The sequence below is a fragment of the Rhinolophus hipposideros genome (genome assembly GCF_964194185.1).
Source record: "Rhinolophus hipposideros genome assembly, chromosome: 14".
Taxonomy (NCBI): Eukaryota; Metazoa; Chordata; class Mammalia; order Chiroptera; family Rhinolophidae; genus Rhinolophus; species Rhinolophus hipposideros.
Window position 1 is genome coordinate 46,323,403 of NC_138060.1, and position 17,679 is coordinate 46,341,081.

General features: G+C 39.3%; 1 protein-coding gene across 16 annotated transcripts in view; it reads right to left on the minus strand.

Moving 5' to 3' along the window:
• Positions 1-17,333, minus strand: part of SLC4A7 (solute carrier family 4 member 7) — a 104,235-nt gene extending 86,902 nt beyond the window's left edge. For 8 of the 16 annotated variants that reach the window (XM_081071850.1, XM_081071859.1, XM_081071855.1 and 5 more), the window contains exon 1: positions 17,024-17,333. In XM_081071850.1, coding sequence (XP_080927976.1) covers positions 17,024-17,071 — 48 coding nt within the window. In that variant the 5' untranslated portion in view covers positions 17,072-17,333. Of the gene's footprint in view, positions 1-17,011 lie in introns of all 16 variants that reach the window. The other 8 variants (XM_081071849.1, XM_081071845.1, XM_081071858.1 and 5 more) reach the window with 2 other exon arrangements.
• Between the last annotated feature and the right edge of the window lie 346 nt (positions 17,334-17,679).

Genomic DNA, 17,679 nt, shown 5'->3' on the forward strand with positions numbered 1-17,679 from the left:
AAAGAAAATAGAGGCATGAGCTATGTGGTCAAAGAAGTATGGAGAGAAGTCAATTGATTCGAGATAAGGATGCTGAATCCACTGGATTTGGTGTTTGGGTAGAGGGAAAGAAAAGTCATGGATAATGCTTACATTTTCAAATGTGAGCCAGAGTGGTGCCATTCACTGAGATAAGAAATGTGGAAAGAAGAGGTTTGATTAAGATCTACTTACGACATGTCAAGTTTCAGCTGAGTCACCCAAATAGAAACACCAATGGATGGAGCTCCCTTCTGGTATCTTCTACTGACTGTGAAGAAAGTAGCAACATTTGCTGGGATACAAGGGTGAGAGGATACAGTCTGAAGAGAGCAGAGAATGTTTAGTGTGGCCACTGTAGAGAAGAGGAGATAATTAGAAAGACAGAGTATTTTTCTATGTTTGAAGAACCAGAGGGAAACACAGGGGTACCGACGCACAGGGGTACCAATCTATAAGGCTCTGTGAGTTAATTTTTCCCCCTGTTCTGAGCACCCCCAGCACCATTAAACTGACCAAGAATTAGGATTTACTGAAATATTTAATACTAACACAGATGATGATAGATGTCCTCAAGCCATAACAGAGAGGCTGAAGGTAAACAGCATAAAGAGGAGACAGTGAACCAAGAAAATAAAAAGTGGGATAAATGACGAGAGCCTCAAAGAATAAAAATTATGGAGTAGAATAAGAGAGCTAAGGAAAAATAAAAGGAGATTATAGTCAGACGTGAATATCTCCATTTGAGAATTCACATATAGAGGAGCTCCAGGAAATAAGGCCATGAGCATTACAGAATGGAAATAAGCGTCCTGGTAGTTGAGATAAATCAACAAACTGAAAAGGTCACCCCATTTTGCACTCTCAACCTAAAATGATAACAGGCCTTATCCCGAGAGACCTCTAGGAAGACTGTGAATCAGGTGTCAACTTTTTCAATGTATGATGTGCAGTGAAAATTAGTAGGTAACCGGAAGAAAGATACAGGGCGATACAGCTACATAGCATAAGCTTCAAAAGAGCAGGGATTCATCTGTTCGAGACATACTAAAGTAACAAAAATGTTCTTTTAATCAGTTCTCTCAGCAGAGAAAGGGGGAGAAGTGACCAAAAACCAACAAGGACCACCATCACCTTTTCACTTTTAGAAAGATGTAGGCCATATTCTGGTAAAGTGATAACCACACCTAAATACACAAACTCTTCAAGAGCCTAAACCTCAATCATACGTACATAATTTTCACTACAACAATCTTCACAGTTAAAAACTGAACACACATGGCAATAATTAAAGCCACTGCTAAGGCGCTAAGATGTTGATCCAGTTGACAGTCTCAGAAAAAAGAAAATGACCATTTTGTTCAATCCCTGCAAAATAATTTAACTCGCAGAGATACTCATTCTACTGATCTGTGTTGGAAATGGCTATAATAGCTTCAGATACTTAAAAATATTTTTATTACGAAAATAATGCATGCTCTTTGTGAAAATTTTGAAAACTAAATATAATAATCTATTTACTTTTAAATTCCACCTCCAACAGACATTCAATAATAACTGTTGATCATTTCGATATTCAATATTAATTTTAATATTAAATTTCCTTCCATTAAATACTCACAAAGAAAAATAAGGGAATCATACAGGAACATACTCTGCTTTTTTCACGTTCAGATACTTAACCTGCTAATATATTGAGTTTTAAATTATAGCTTACCAAATAGAATCACTCATTGCTTCCTACATCAAAAAACGATTGAACCTTGTGCTCGCTTCGGCAGCACATATACCTAAAAACTATTGAACCAAATGGAATCTCCTTCAGATCTCTCTCCAAAAAAAAAAAAAATCCTGTCTCTAGGATTATTCTACATAATACTTACCTTCTGTCAAGCACTCTATGTATCTACTACATACACACAAAACAAGAATTACAGTTCAATGTCATTAAGCATTCCATGATTCTCATCCTGCTTCTTATAAAATCTCAAAGCAATTAATGCACAGTAATAGAGTACTGATTCAGTGGCTACAGTACAAAAGGTAACACTTTCTCTGTAGTTTTCCATATAAGTAGTTTTCAAATGATCATCTCATTAAAAATATTGCAATATTTCAGGTACTTCTGGGTCAATTTCTCATTGTAGATAAATCACTAATAAATCACAACCTGCAGTTTGGAAAATAGTGAGGAGAAGATTCAGAGCATGAATATTTGGGATAACCCTTCCTAAACTCTATTTAACAATAACTACTTTAAAAGCTGAACAAAATTTTTAAATGAAAATAAAGTATATATATATATATATAGCCAAAAAAAAGTATACATATTTTAAGAAAGAAAACAACTGTATTGAAATTGTAATACTCAATATATATCGATAATAAAAGATGAATATAAGTCATGTGTATACATTTTTTGGGACCCCCAGTATATATGTGTATATATGTATACACATATAAAATTCCCAAAAGAATGTAATTAAATGTTAATCTATAGAAATAGATTTTTTTTTAATAGCAAACCCTGAAAAGAAATATATTTAACAGCAATCCCTGGAAATACAGCACACACAAACCTGCTTACATGTCTATGTATATATACAAATAAAACAAATAAGTTTCACAAAACAATATTTGTCCTTACTGCCCACAACATGTTCTGTTATTTTCTACTCAGTTACCTTTCTTTTATTTTTAGATAATTGTAATAATCCAATAATTGTTTTTGAAAATCACTAATAAGTCACAACCTGCAGTTTGGAAAATAGTGAGAAGATTCAAAGCATGAATATTTGGGATAACCGTTCCTAAACTTTATTTAACAATAACTACTTTAAAAGCTGAACAAGCAGAGGCTACTAGTCAAGGTTTTAGCTCCATAGCTACTTTTAATGGAGGAGCAGGGGGTAAAAAAGCAAAGTTAAAACTTTAATCCCCAATTGACACCCATGAATAAAAGTTCTGATTAAAAGCCCTAGACCTGCACTCTACAAACCATTTTTTCAAACAAACAAACTAAAGCAAGAGCTGTGACTCGACTGTGATTTAAGGCATTAAACAGTCAACAACCCCTACCCAACAGGCCCAACCAAAATTAACCAACTGATGCTCATTTATTATAATGCATTTGCCATTTTTCTTGAGGCAGCTTTGAAAATAAAGCTGAAATATCATTTTGGCTTTCTATAAAAATTTTCTCAATGAACATGATGTACTTTTCCAATCAGATACCCGGACCTAATGCAGAAGCAGGGAGATATAACAATCTCCAATGATCTAAAATTCACAGCCACCAAACTATAATCTCAAACTGTCCCTAACTATTTGAAGTTCACAACCATAACTGAGAAAGCACTGACACTGTAAGCATAAAATAATACCGTGGCTAATCCACTCAATATTCATCATTTAACCTTTTAAATGTAAACCCATTTATTGCTAAATCAATGTAATTAGGTGATGGTAGCAAAATAAGTTAACATCTAAAAATTGAGTCTAATTGCAATTATGTAAAACATGCAACTGGCATTTTTCAACTGTGATGTGAAAACATAAAATTTAACCTGAAAATCCTTTCCTTCATCTCCTTTATGATCTTCTCTCTCACCTCTCACACTTTCAATCTGAATTCTAATTCTGGGGGGTCCATACTTTGCTATAAGATCATTATATTAACATACTGTTTTAATTTCTAATCAATAAAATTACTTTTATTTATATCTTACTTCCATCAAAATTTTTTTTAAAAAAGAGTTGAAATAACTTGAAAAACAGAGGTAAGAAAACATCTCAAAAAAATGCAGTCAACTTAATATAAGTCCATATATAACCTCCTTAAAACGAACTGCATTACCTTAAAATTAATGACCTTTTTGAGAAATCATGTTTAGAAAATAGAATGGCAGCTTGGCTATTATAACCCATTAAATTCAATGCTACATAGGTAATCTGAAAATTTCTAAATATCTCTAAGTTGTTTAATGATGCAATGATTCAAATAAATGAGTATATACTCACATATATAAAATGAGTGGGGGCATGTGTGCATATATATGGATATATGGATATATGTCTGTGCAAAACAAAATTCAAAAGACTCACTTTATCCAATAAAATACATGGTAATTCTTATTTCAGATTACAGGAAAAAAATAACATAAATGACAATTAAATATAAGATGAAATTAATGAACTCTTTATAATTCTTATCATCAGGCCTCAGCAGAATAACAACTAGGAACTATCTTTTACCTATACTTCCAAGCAGAATACTCTTCTGCATTGCAATACTCCGCAGATTAAATTCTGAAAGGCTAACAGTAACAAAAAGATACAGTAAGATCTCATCAAAAAAGAATTAAGCTATCTAGTAATCTCAGCTCTCTACAAACCAAGAACCAGAAGACCATCTTAGGAGCTAAAATTTGTGTGACAGAGACAAAACAGAAGATACCTCCCTGCTCCTCACTTAATAACTATGCAATTTCATTTCTTATCTATTACAGATAATAAATTCAATGACAAAAGAAAATAATTAAAATGAGGTAAGATTAAGAACACCCACGATAGTCTAAAGCTTAGTCAGTGATTAGTACTCCGTTTTTTAAAGGATATACATCACTTTTTAAATGTTCTGTCAAATGGTTAAAATTAAATGAAAATATTATGCTTTAAACTTCTAAATATTCTATCAAAATATATTCTTTGAAATGTGATGCTAAGGCAATAAACCACTATCTAACCTGTGCGGTAACAGTAAAAAAAAAAAAAAAATTATATATATATATATATATATGTGTACACACACACACACACACACACACACACACACACACACACACACACACACACACGGGTTTCTGTCCCTGGTTCCTCGCACAGAGCTCCTAAATCCCTTGCAGCAGTATTTTTGTTCTAATGTGGGTTGGCTCCTGAATAGGCTGGTCACCAGAAAGACCAAGCCATGCTTAATTAGAAACTAGGAATTTTCATCCCCATCTTTCATTGTCCAGAGAGGGGAGAAGGGCTGGAAATGGAGTTAATGATTGTCATGCCTACTGATGAGACTCCATAAAAATCCTGAAAATACAAGCTTCTGAGTGCTTCTGGGTGACTGCACTAGTGGAGGTGCTAGGAGAGTGGCCTGCTTGGTTGAAGGCATGGAAGTTCCAGGCCCATTCCCATATACCATATTTTGCAATGTATAACGTGCACTTTTTTGCCCAAATCTGTATAATTTGGAAAAATAAGGATGTGCATTATACATGGGTAGTACTAATTCCGAATCTATATAAATGTTTTTAATTCTTTCATTTATGTTTGTGAGTTAAAAATGTAATTCTAGAAATCAACAATATCCGCATGCAAAATAATACCTTGGAATAGGATAATCAGTTTTGTTGAACTTACCACAAACTTGCAACAATGACAAAGTTCTTGGCCTTCTATAATGCTTAAGTATGGTAAATTTGTTACCAGTACATAAAATTTCTTTTATATCTGTTCTTGTGTTTTGTAATTATTTGTTACATAAAATTATTGTACCATACACATTAAAAAATAAATATTAAAATCCTTTATAATACAAAAAACAAGTACCTAAATGTAAACAAATGAAAATTTGAATTAAAACATTAAAATGAAAGATTCTTTTCCCTGAAAGTTTGGGCCAAAGATGTGGTGCACATTGTACATGGCAAAATACGGTACCTTGCCCCTCAGCATCTTTTCCATCTGGATGTTTATCTGTATCCTTTATCGTATCCTTTTAGAATAAACTGGCAGACAGTAAGTAAACTGTTTTCCTGAGTTCTGTGAACCACTCTAGCAAATTAATAGAGTCCGAGAAGGGGATGGTAGGAGCCTCTGATTTACAGCTAATTGGTCAGAAGCACAGGTGACAACCTGGACTTGCAATTGGCACCTGAAGGGGGGCAGCTTCATGAGACTGACCCTTTAACCCATTGGATCTAATACTACTGTGTTTCCCCAAAAAAGAAGACCAGGTCTTATATATTAATTTTTGCCCCAAAAGACACATTAGGGCTTATGTTCAGGGGATGTCATACTCAAAAATCATGCTAGGGCTTATTTTCCGGTTAGGTCTTATTTTCAGGGAAACACGGCATCTCCGAGTAGTGTGAGAATTGAGTTGAAGTGTGTAGGACACCCAGCTGGTTCACAGAACTGCTTGATGTGGGGTGAGAAACCCACACATCTATTGTCAGAAGTGTTGTGAGTGTGGTAGTAGTGTTAAAGGAGAAACACGGGAGGAAGACTGAGTTTTTCCTAATAACTAACCCCTCCCCAGAGAGCTATCCAGAATACCTCAATGCCAGTATTTAAGGATGCTGGAGAGACTTTCTATTTGCTATTTCTTCAATGAATATGTACACTCTTTTAAAATTTTGTTACATAAGAACACAGGATGGCTATTGATAACAAGTTTCCAAGGGTACATTTAGCATTTGATACAGTATATGTTTTTCCCTGATCCTGAAAAAGCCCTACAAGTATTATAATTTCGATTTGATAGATGAGAAAAGAAATTCAAAGACATTAGTTGCCCAAGGCCACCTGGCGGCAGATTAGGGATAGGGAACTGAGGTATGTCAAACACAAACATGTACTTGTTACACCAGGGACTTACCTCCAAATTTTATCTTGTTTTGAAAATGAGGTTTTATATTTCTGGTTATTCAGTGAATTTCCTATTACCGAACAAAACAGTTCAATACAATAAAATGAGAGACCAAAGGAAGGCCAATACAGTCTGAATGAACCCCTTATTCCTAAAACCAAGAAAAAAAGGAGACCAACTTACCCAGATATAAACAGGCGCATAAGAGAACCGTATCCTGATGATACTGCCAATGGCATGTGCAAAAATGGATAAGGAAGTTCTTCCTGAACATATTGGGTCATTTGGGAACAATTATAAGCAAAACAAAAATAAACACAGAGTATTACTGAAAGGACTCTCCTGAGTCGGTGCACCGGGGAGTTATATATAGCACCTGGACAAACAGGGAGGCAGAGCTCAGGACGGAAGAGGGTCCATGGCCCTCAAAACCATAACATTAAATGGCAATGGACAGAAAAAAAATTCTATTACGTAAGTAACAATTCTAAAGAATTAATAGAAATAGCGCGATTTCAAGCCAATCGACAGAACAGCTGGCATAGTATCTGGGGTTTGAAATCCCTTTTCTTGCCATTGGTCCTTTTATAATCATAAACAGTAAAAGTCAAGTCAAAGATTTCATAAAGCAAATATTACACAAGTATTAATACATAAGTAAAATACCCACTATTTTCTATCAATAAATTTAAATGCATTTAAAACTTGTGAAAATATCGTAAGAGTCATAAAATGTTCACTTTCATGGTGCTCGATACCCACTTGGCCTAATATGCTCTCAGGTTAAAAAAAAAAATGTTATGTGCTTTTACTCTGAAATCAATCTAAACTGTATTTACCTATTATCCTGCCTCAGTAGAACCAAGGCAAGAGATATTCTCTTCTACTAGCAGTTATTGCAAGCAAAGTAGGGTCTTTTTCTTAATGGTAACATCACAAAAAGACACTACATAACTTATTAATTAACTGATTAAATAATTAATTAGAAGCATATTCAACTGCGACCTATGAGTTCATGATATGCCAACGTTTATTCACTGAACGAATATTCATTGAATGCTTTCCATGTATTAAACTTTAGAATAGACGTAATCTAAAATTTACCAATAATCCAGAGAAATTCTATCCCAGCTCTCAGGGAATCTGGAGGCAAAGAGGCAAATTTCATTGAAATATTTAGTTTCTATACTATTAGCAACAAATTCGCAAAAGTTTTTAAATATAGAAAACTATAGTTAACTCAATTGTCTGAGGCAAACAGAGCTTTTAAATATCATACAAACAAAATTATCTGATATGCTTAATGTTGAATGGTATTGAAAACAGGATCTTTGAATCCTCCAGATGAATGAGAAATGGAAGACGAAGGGATGAGCAGTTATTTAGCATCCACCATGGGTTCAAATCTCAACTTAGCCTCTTACTAACTGTATGGCCTGGGAAATTTTAGAAAACCTCTCTGCCCATGAGTTCGCATCTGTAACAAGAATAATCAGTGTTTAAAAGATGCCTAATAAAATGCATGGCCCAAAGCAGGTTTTCCCTTGTTCCCAATCTCAACAAGTTAGTTACCTGTTCATCATTAACTTCCCCCCGGCAAAGGACAAAACCATACATCCTAAATTAGTGGTTCACATCAATGTAAGAAACACGACATTCTTTTTCCCTCCCAGTGTTATGATCATTATTTCAGCTGAGGTGCTGTAAAGTCTCAGAACACCACTGAGGTTAACGCCCAAATATAAATATACAAATGACTTTCCAGGGCGGAAAAACACGATTACGTCTTCCAAGTACTGGCTTCTAATGACTGGTTTAATGGGAATTGTTCCTTGAGTCTTATTTTTAACCGATATTTTTAAACATAGGGATGGACATTTCACGTGAAATACCTATAATGACATGAGAAATCTGCAGTCACAGTTATGCCTTCCCACAGTAATGGAGTGTTGCCCAACTCCAGGAGAAAGCAGTTACACTGTTCTCAAGGTAAACAGTGCCTTCTGGAGCAAAGCCAGAAAAACAATGCGAAGAGTGAATGCCCCCTGCCACTGTGCCACTGCAATCTCAACAATTCACTGTAATTGACCTGGATAATTTTTTATAGTGATTATCCTCAATCAATGGCAAATATAAAAATGACAAAGGAAAACTCTAAGGTTAAAAACATATACCAGGGCGGCCCGGTGTTTTAGGTGGTTGGAGCGCCGTGCTCCTAACACAGAGGTCATGGGTTCGATTCCCACAAGGGCCAGCGACCTGCGCCTTCTACAGCTAAGATTGTGAATAACAGCTCTCCCTGGAGCTGGGCTGCCGTGAGCAGCTGGAGGTTGGCGTGGGCTGCCGAGGGCTACCATGTGCCGGCAGCCGGCGAGAGCTGCCGTGAGCGGCCCGTGAGCGGCCCACCGACGACTAGTGACCGGCTGGGGAGCGCAAGGCTCATAATAACACCAGCATGGGCCAGGGAGCTGTGTCCTACACAACTAGACAGAAACAACGGCTTGAACCAGAGTCGGTGGGGGGAGGTCAAAGGAGGGGGAGAACCAAACATGTACCGAGCAGTTATTTCCTTGTGCCTCAGGCATTTCATTTACAACAGCAGCACTCTCAGTCTCTTACGCACCCTACCTCCTATTTATTCCTCACTCATCTAAATCCCTGGATAGAAAGGAGTTGAAAGTGAGGATCAGGTCATCAGCAGCATGCAAACTCCAAACTTCCAATGGACTCGTGCATTCAATATAATTAGGCATGTAGTATGTGATTTTACCAAAAGACATGTATGTATTAATAACTTTGGAATGTATGTGGTACCTTTATAACATGAAAAAATAAAGTAGTTCTCGGTATATTAGACTATATCAACAATCATACAACTCTCAGGATATGGCTGGATATGTAAACCTATGACATAAAGCAATGTAAGAAATCATCCCTCTATTTTACTGAACAGGTATGTTTGCACAGTTCTACAATCAAAACTGTATAGAAAGGTATACACTGAAGTTTTACTCCCATTCCTGTCTCAATTTCTGTTCCCGCACACCCTCTATGGCAACCATTTTTATTAGTTTTTTAATTTATCTTTCCATATATTTATACAAATACTAGTAAATACAAATATACTTCCCTATTCCTCCCTTTAGGGAAAAGGCACCAAAGAGCACCCTCTGTCCCACACCTTGCCTTTTTACATCAATTTAAACTAGAGATCTCTCCACTTCAGTACACAGAGATCTTCCTCATTCCTTTTTTATAGCTGCAGTACCCTACTGTGTGGATATACCATAATTTATTCAACTAGTGCCCTATCAGGTTGCTTCCAATGCATCTTCTTAAGTGAAACATTTTCAAATCTCCCCTGCTACTGAAACAAAGTGAATTAGCAACATCACAGGATTTGCTTTCTTAAACTTACAATAATATGACATACTTGTGACCTACTGTTCATAATTTCTAAGAACCATCAGAAATTTCCACCTCACATGACTGCATTCTCTCCCCATCAAAGTTTAATGTAATTATTATAGCAATTCTCAGAGTTTGTAATATAAAGTTATGCATTGTGAATCTCCAAAAAGCATAGTGTGTAACATTTCCCACATTTAGCTACAGAATGGTTCTATGGCAAAACCTCCTACAGATATAGTATTCTGCAGAACAAACTTTAGCAAATACCTGGGTGGATGTGATCACTACTGCCATCTTATTTAAGTAAAATTTAAGATTATGAACTTTTAAGGAAGGCATGAAACCAAGCTGAGCTAATTTGTGGACTAGGCATTCCTTACTTAGTTGTTTAATTATAAACAACTTGATTAATTATAAAGCTACTTGATCCTCTCCTAGAAAGAATGTATACAAGCATAAAATTTTTCAGTTTCTGGGGACTCTGGACCCTAAGGCCCATCTACAGTCCCCATGGTCATATCTATTTTAAAAGCAATTTTAAATAGACAGTGCTATATTATCTATGGCAATAGTAATACGCCAAAAGCTAGGATAAAACGCAAAGCACTTTTCATACAAAGCTAATGAAAAAACAGCAGAGAACGGTACAAAGCACATAAAGCATACTCAAAGGGATCATATTTAGCAATTAATGATATCAAGCAAAGCAAATTCTATTAAATAACTGTGGGAACTGTTACAAAGGCTTGTAGTATGATTTTTATACAGGTACCTCTCATTTTAAATAAATTAGATTCTTACAGGATTAAGAAAGTTGGTATTTTACTGATCTTACACAAAATAAAATCTTAGCATCTGGGAGTTTTAAAATCCAATACGTTTCACACTAGACAGCAGTATATACTAGAAATATAATTTGGCTGCAAATTTGAATGTGACAATGTGAATGCCCAGGAGAAAGATATAAAAATTCTGGGACTTTTAATTGTAGATCAAAAAATCCCCAAGCGTCTTATAGTCTCGCGGACGAAATGATGAGGAAAGAGGCATTAAATTGAATGGTGATACATGCAGGGCTACCACATCTGATTTGGGGGTGGTACTCTACCTATACAAGGGCATTCAAAGGACAGCAGGCCAGTGGGGGTAAGGCCCAGCCCAGGCTACTCTCATCAAAACTTGTGGTAAAGTTTGAGTCTGCTGCCAAAGGGGCGTCCTATTGTAACTCAGACAAACACAGTCATTTAATGCCCTTCTTTCCTCCCTTTCCTAACACTTCCTCCTCCCAATAAGCCCACCCATACATATATTAAATATTAAAAAGCACAAAAATTTTGAAAAAGATATTTCGTAGATCAAGATAATATCCCAGTGGCCCAAGTATAACAGAATGGAAATTTCTAATTTAGTCTTACCAAAAATGTATTTCTTGAGCCAGCCCGATGGCTCAGGTGGTTGGAGCGCCATGCTCCTAACACCAAGGTCGCATTCCCACACAGGCCAGTGAGCTGCGCCCTCTACAGCTAAGATTGTGAACAACGGCTCTCCCTGGAGCTGGGCTGCTGTGCTGCTGTGGGCCACTGTGTGCTGCCAGGAGCGGCTGGTGGCCAGCATGAATGGCCAGCAGCCAACGTGAGGGGCCATGGGCTGCTGTGGGCTGCTGTATACTGCCAGGGGCGGCCGGCAGCCAGCGTTAGTGGCCGGCAGCCAGCGAAAGCTGCTGTGAGCTGCCATGAACAACCAACCAACAACGGGCAACAGACTGCCTCAGCCTGCAGGAGTGTAAGGCTCATAACACCACCAGCAGGGGCCTGGGAGCTGTGTCCTACACAACTAGACTGAGAAACAATGGCTTGAACTGGACTGGGGGGAGGAGGAGAGGAGGGGCGGAAGTGGAAGAAGGGGGAAAAAATGTATCTCTTGAGGATTGTTTTTAACAAAAACATCTCCAACGTTACCATGAACTCCATAAGAAGAGAGTTCACTATCCATGAATCTGCCTTATTCCTATTTTGGTTGAATACATGAATTCCTCAGGTAAGAGGGGTTCTGCGTGAGTAGTTTCAGTATTTTTCCAAAATAAAGGATGATATTAAGCTGAAAACATCCTGTACATGAAAGAACATACACCAAACACAAAAGTACCAAGTGTTAATTACAGTTGATCAACAACACGAGTTTGAACTGTGCAGGTCCACTTGTACATGGATTTTCTCAATAAATAACGTACAGTCCTATAAATATCACCCTTATGATTCTCTTAACATTTTCTGTTCTCTAGCTTACTTTATTGTAAGAATACAGTATGTAATACATACAACATACACAATACGTGTTAATCGACTGTTTATGTTATTGGTAAGTCTTCAAGTGAACAGTAGGATATCAGTAGTTAAGTTTTGGGGGAGTCAAAAGTAGTACAGGAATTTTCGACTACACAGAGGTTGGCATGCCTTACCCCTGCATTGTTGAAGCTCAACTGTGTATGTTATGGCAAATTATGAGAAAAAAAGATTTTAAGTATCATCTTTTCCCTTCTCAGGCTCTTGCTCTTTTGAGAAACCATTCCACATTCCTTCCTATAATACAATAGCGTACAGGCATTTTGCAATGTGAATCCATTTTCAAAGGTATATCCACTTCCCAAGTTCCTAATCAGAGATGATATATAACTCAACAGCTTCTCCAAATCAGGCAATCTGACAAAAAAAAGAAGCAATACAGTCCTGGAATCCAGATAGAGAGGACAATTCTATACTGCCTGACATGTGAACAGAATGAGAACCAAATGACACCAGTCCACATAACATTCTCTACAAATGAAAAAGGATATTTAAAATAGTAAAGCATCTTTTCTATTTCATTACGAAATGTGAATTGTGCTTCACCAATGGCTTGACTATCGTCAAAACAAAAAACTGCTTAAACGAACTTACTAAAATCCAAACTTTGGCTTCAGAAAAATTAAAATATTTAAAAATATTCTTTTTGGAGAAAATTCTTGAAAATCTGCTTAAAATAGCCACGCTAGAACCTTTCTGTATTGGCTTATCAGCTTCAGATAAAAATGCTAATCTATGCCATAATCACATTATCTTCCCAGGCAGTACTGAAAAAGTATTTGGCCACTCTCATAGCATTCACTTGAAAATGTCCAGCCCATGGAAGCAGTCACTAATTTAGAAATCTAGCAATCCAGTCCGCTAGCTCTCTGCCCCGGGAAGACTATTAACAGTGGCACTTCCAAACACCGTAACAATATGCCAACCACAGACTCCTTCATGGTTTATTATCATTATAATTCAAATAATCCTAAATTTCCCCAAGTTGTAAAATCAATGTGTACCACTCCACAAAATACACAATATTGTCTGCTAAACAAAAGCAGAGGCAAGCTTCCTTATAAGCTAGAATGTTGGAATAGCTACCTGTTTTTTTACAGGATCAAAAACTCTCTCTTCAAAAGGGGGGTGGGGGTTGACTAACTGAACTTTTAGATATGTAAACACTTTATCACTGATACACACTGCAAAACTGAAGATACAGTATGCATTAAAAGTAACAACTAGAAGAATCTATAATCAATAAGATAAAACTGTAATAGTTAATCAAAAGCCACACTGACTAAGCTACAACAGTAACTCTATGAATCATATGTATGTTCCTTTACATAAATGGCCCATTTTGTCAGTTGCAGATCCTATCCACTTTAAGATCACATTTGTGGTAAAATTCAGTAAGAAGGGAAGGAAAGAGGGAGAAAAACAACCCATTACAGGATGTTGACAAGTGTTAACTACCTAGGTTTTAGACTGTATTGGTTAGCACACCACATACCACTAAAATAATATACCAGGTTCCTCCAACACCAGGTTACTTTGGCTTTCGATTTGAACCTACTCAAGTAACAGAAGTGTAGTGTAACAAAATACTCTAATTTTCATACCCTAAGCTCTCTTAGAAGAAAACCTGGGTACTTCCCAGTCTCCATTACCAAACAATTCTTCAATCCAACTCAATTGTTCTACAGTTTCATTTGCACAAATAACAGATTTGCTGTCTCTCCCTTTATTACAACTCCAGGAATTGTGGCCCAGAGATACCAATTATAAAGCACAAAGGTAACAAAAATCCTGACATTATGCCTGGGGTACATATTATCTCTAGAGCTATCAATACCTAACCACAGATCCCCAAAGAGAATACTTACAGACCTAACAAAAAAACCTCCTACTTGCCAATCACCAGTGAACTCACACTGGGTTAATATCTTTAATCCTAATGACTACTTTTTTTCAGTCTTTTTAACAGACTCATGGAAATGTTTTAACTGGAGCTCACAGATCCAATTAGCAATAATGCAAATGCTATCTTTGTGTTTGCTACACATGCCAAAATAAACTCAGTGAGGTGAGGATTCTGTGTACCTTGTTTGCCCATAACCTTGTGCCTGCCACCTGATATATAATACCGATAAAACGAATGAAAGTATATAGCAAAATTCACAGAACAAACCCAAAATTTCAGTGGTAACAGAAATGTGTTAAATCAGGTACTGCTTAAGAGAAAGAACATTTGCTAAAATTTGGAAACCTTCTAAACAGTGCTATTTATCTGTTGTAACAGGATTTTACCTTTCCAGAAAAATGACAGTTCAAATCTATTCCGAGGCCTACAGGGATAAGTTTTTGTAACAAAAGCAAACAATTGCATTTTTGTAAAGATAAATAACTTTTCTTTCTATCCCAAAACCATGATCAATGAAAATTAGAGAATTTTAGGAGGAAAGAAACCTTTGAGTCTAATTATGAAATAGATGGGCTCCAATTTCAGAGTAATATAAACTGCCACCAATTTATTCCAAAACTGTTGCATAATTACATATCTAAGATAGTGTTTTATGAATTGCATTCTACTTTTTTGGCTAAGCTAAGAAGTTGGCTGGAGTTAAAGAAGTTATGACTGATGAGTAGCATAATCTTCCATTTTTACGACTTGCATTTACCAGGGGAAAAAAATCAGTGAGGAAAGATTTAACTGTCACTGTAAATAGTCCTCTCTTCCCAGTTTTCAAGTTAGTGTTCTCTACTACTTTAACCAACAGTTTCCCTGTTCTCTCATCCTATTTTTTGACTGTATAACAGCTTACTGTATTTGAGTTTTATTTTTTATTCTTCACTGATTTGTATGTTTACTGTAGCCAAGTCTTTTTTTCCCAAAGATTTAGGAGGTGTACCCTTCCAAAGTGCTCCCCTGCCATGCCATAACAGTGGTTGATAATTTCTGTGATTTAAAAGTAAGTACTAAGTACTTACTTCTCTTACTAAGAGGAGAGGTGGTTCTGTCTCGAGGAGTACTACAGAATAGATTCTAAGTGTTACTACAATGAATAAATGAATGATTTGAAAGGCAACGGCATTATTATCTGTTTCTTTGCTAGCTAAGTTGGCAATATCTGAGATATCATTGTTTCTGTCCAGCTTTACGAACACTCGGATGCTCTTTAGAGGTCTAAATTGAATATTTGCAAATAAATTTAAGAGCAAACAACACTATTTGACACACACAATTAGAGACGGTGCTAAAAAACACACCCAGAACAGTTTATTCAAAGGGCACACAATTACAGAAGGTTCCTTAGGACGAGTTTCCAGTATTCCATTACTATTACTAGGCATGATCTTCCCAAAAAACACTGCTAAATGACTTCACTGTCTGGAGGCTCAGTTTTTCTCCATGTTTCGAGAATTTATAAGTGAAAATACTGAACTAATTAATGACTACTTTCCAGGGCCTTACAATAATCTTAAAAAAGATTGGGGGGTTAGGAGTTGTTAAGGAAACCTCTACTAAAAACACGTGGAAAGCAATTTTCCTGTTAGTTGTGAAAGACTGGAAAATTTTCACTGCAACCTCCCTCTTTTTGCTGGTCATGGAGTAAGAATTGGAAGTCGGAAAATTTGTAACACCTCCCTGCCCTTTGAGTCAGGAACTACGAAGGAAGAAGAGAATCACAACTGTGGGGCACATGTAGTCTACATGAAAGCAGGAAGTCCGCTTCTTGAGCAGGGGCTGCCGGTCCAGCATCTCAAATGGGAACACCGGCCTTTTGAAAGCCCACCGCGCTCCCGTCTAACCCTGAGGCCAACGCCAGCCTCACAGGGAAACGCGATTTTACTAGGCGGATGGAAAGGAGGAGCAGCACGGAGGCTCCGGACACCTTCCTCTTTCTACTTGGCCTGCGGCAGGAGGATACTCGGGTTCTCGCCAAAAGACGAGGAGGCGGGCCAGACAGAGTCAGCAGCGACCAGAAGCCTTGGCCTCGAAGGAACGCCGCTCGTCCACGCGGCCGAAGAACTCACCGAACAAAGCACAGCGCGGACCGGGTGGGGAGACAGGAAAGAAGGGGAAAGATTCACCCCAGCTCTTCACCACTGCCTGGAGCTAGAGACAGGTGGAGCCGTGTGCTTCTCTTAATAGGGAGAAGGAAGATGGGTTTTCGAGGGGCTTATCTGAACCCCAGCGCCCAGGCAACCGGAACTGAGACCCCGGCCGGGGAGAACGCCCAGCGATAAGGGGGCGAGCGCTGCGGAGAGAAAGGAAGAGATGGTCGGGGTCACGGGCGGACGCGCGGGCCCTGCGGGGGTGCCGGGGTCTCGCCCCAGCCGTGCAGAGGATGAGGCTGGCGAGGATGCGCGTGGCGCGCCGCCCGCCGCCCCAACTCGGGCCTCCTCGGCGCCACGGCCGCCCGCCCCTCGCACCCGCGCCCTGGGCAGCCACACAAAGGGGATGGCGAGGAGGCGCGCCGGCCGCGGGGCGGCGAGGGGGCCCCGGGCCCCGGACGAGGTGGCTGGACCGCGACGCCCGCCGCGCCCCCGCCTTTGTCTGCCTCGCTCCGCGCCCCCAGCCGTGGAGCCCCGCCGCTCGTGGCGCCCTCACCCTGCTCGTTACCCGGGTGAGTAGCGGTCTCATCTGCTCGCCGGCCCCATCTGCCTCCATGGCCAGCTGGCCAGCCCGCCGCGGCCGCTACGGTGCTGCCCTGCGCGATCTGCCTGCCGCCGCCGCCGAGGCACGAGCGCGCGAGGAGAAACGAACGTGTCCGTGCGCGAGATGCGCGCGCGTGGGGAGATCCGGGTGCGCGAGATGAGGGGCGTACGTGTCCTCGCACGAGCCGCGGGGCTGCCTCTCGCAGGACTGCCTCTCGCAGGACAGCGAGGCCACGGCTTGGAACGTGGAGTGGGAACTGAGCGAGCTCCCGGCCGAGGCGGAGGAGGAGGAGGGAGTAACATAGGGGTCCGGGGGCGGGGCCGCAGGCCGGGATGCGCGCACAGCCCTGGCCCCACCCCGACACGCCCCCGACACGCCCCCTTGCTTCACGCCCTCTGCCAGTTTGGCACCGCCAGCCTCCGCAGAGCACCCCCGGGCCCGGCCGCGAGGCCACCCGGAGGTGGGGCGGGAGAGAGGCGGGACGGGCGTGCCTCCCAGCCAATCGACGGCTCGCAGAATTGCTCACGAGCCCCACCCCCGGCCTCCACCGCCTCCTCTAGAGGCCCCGCCCCTCTTTGTAAAATCCTAACTGACTGAAACTGAATGTCTAACTCGTTTTT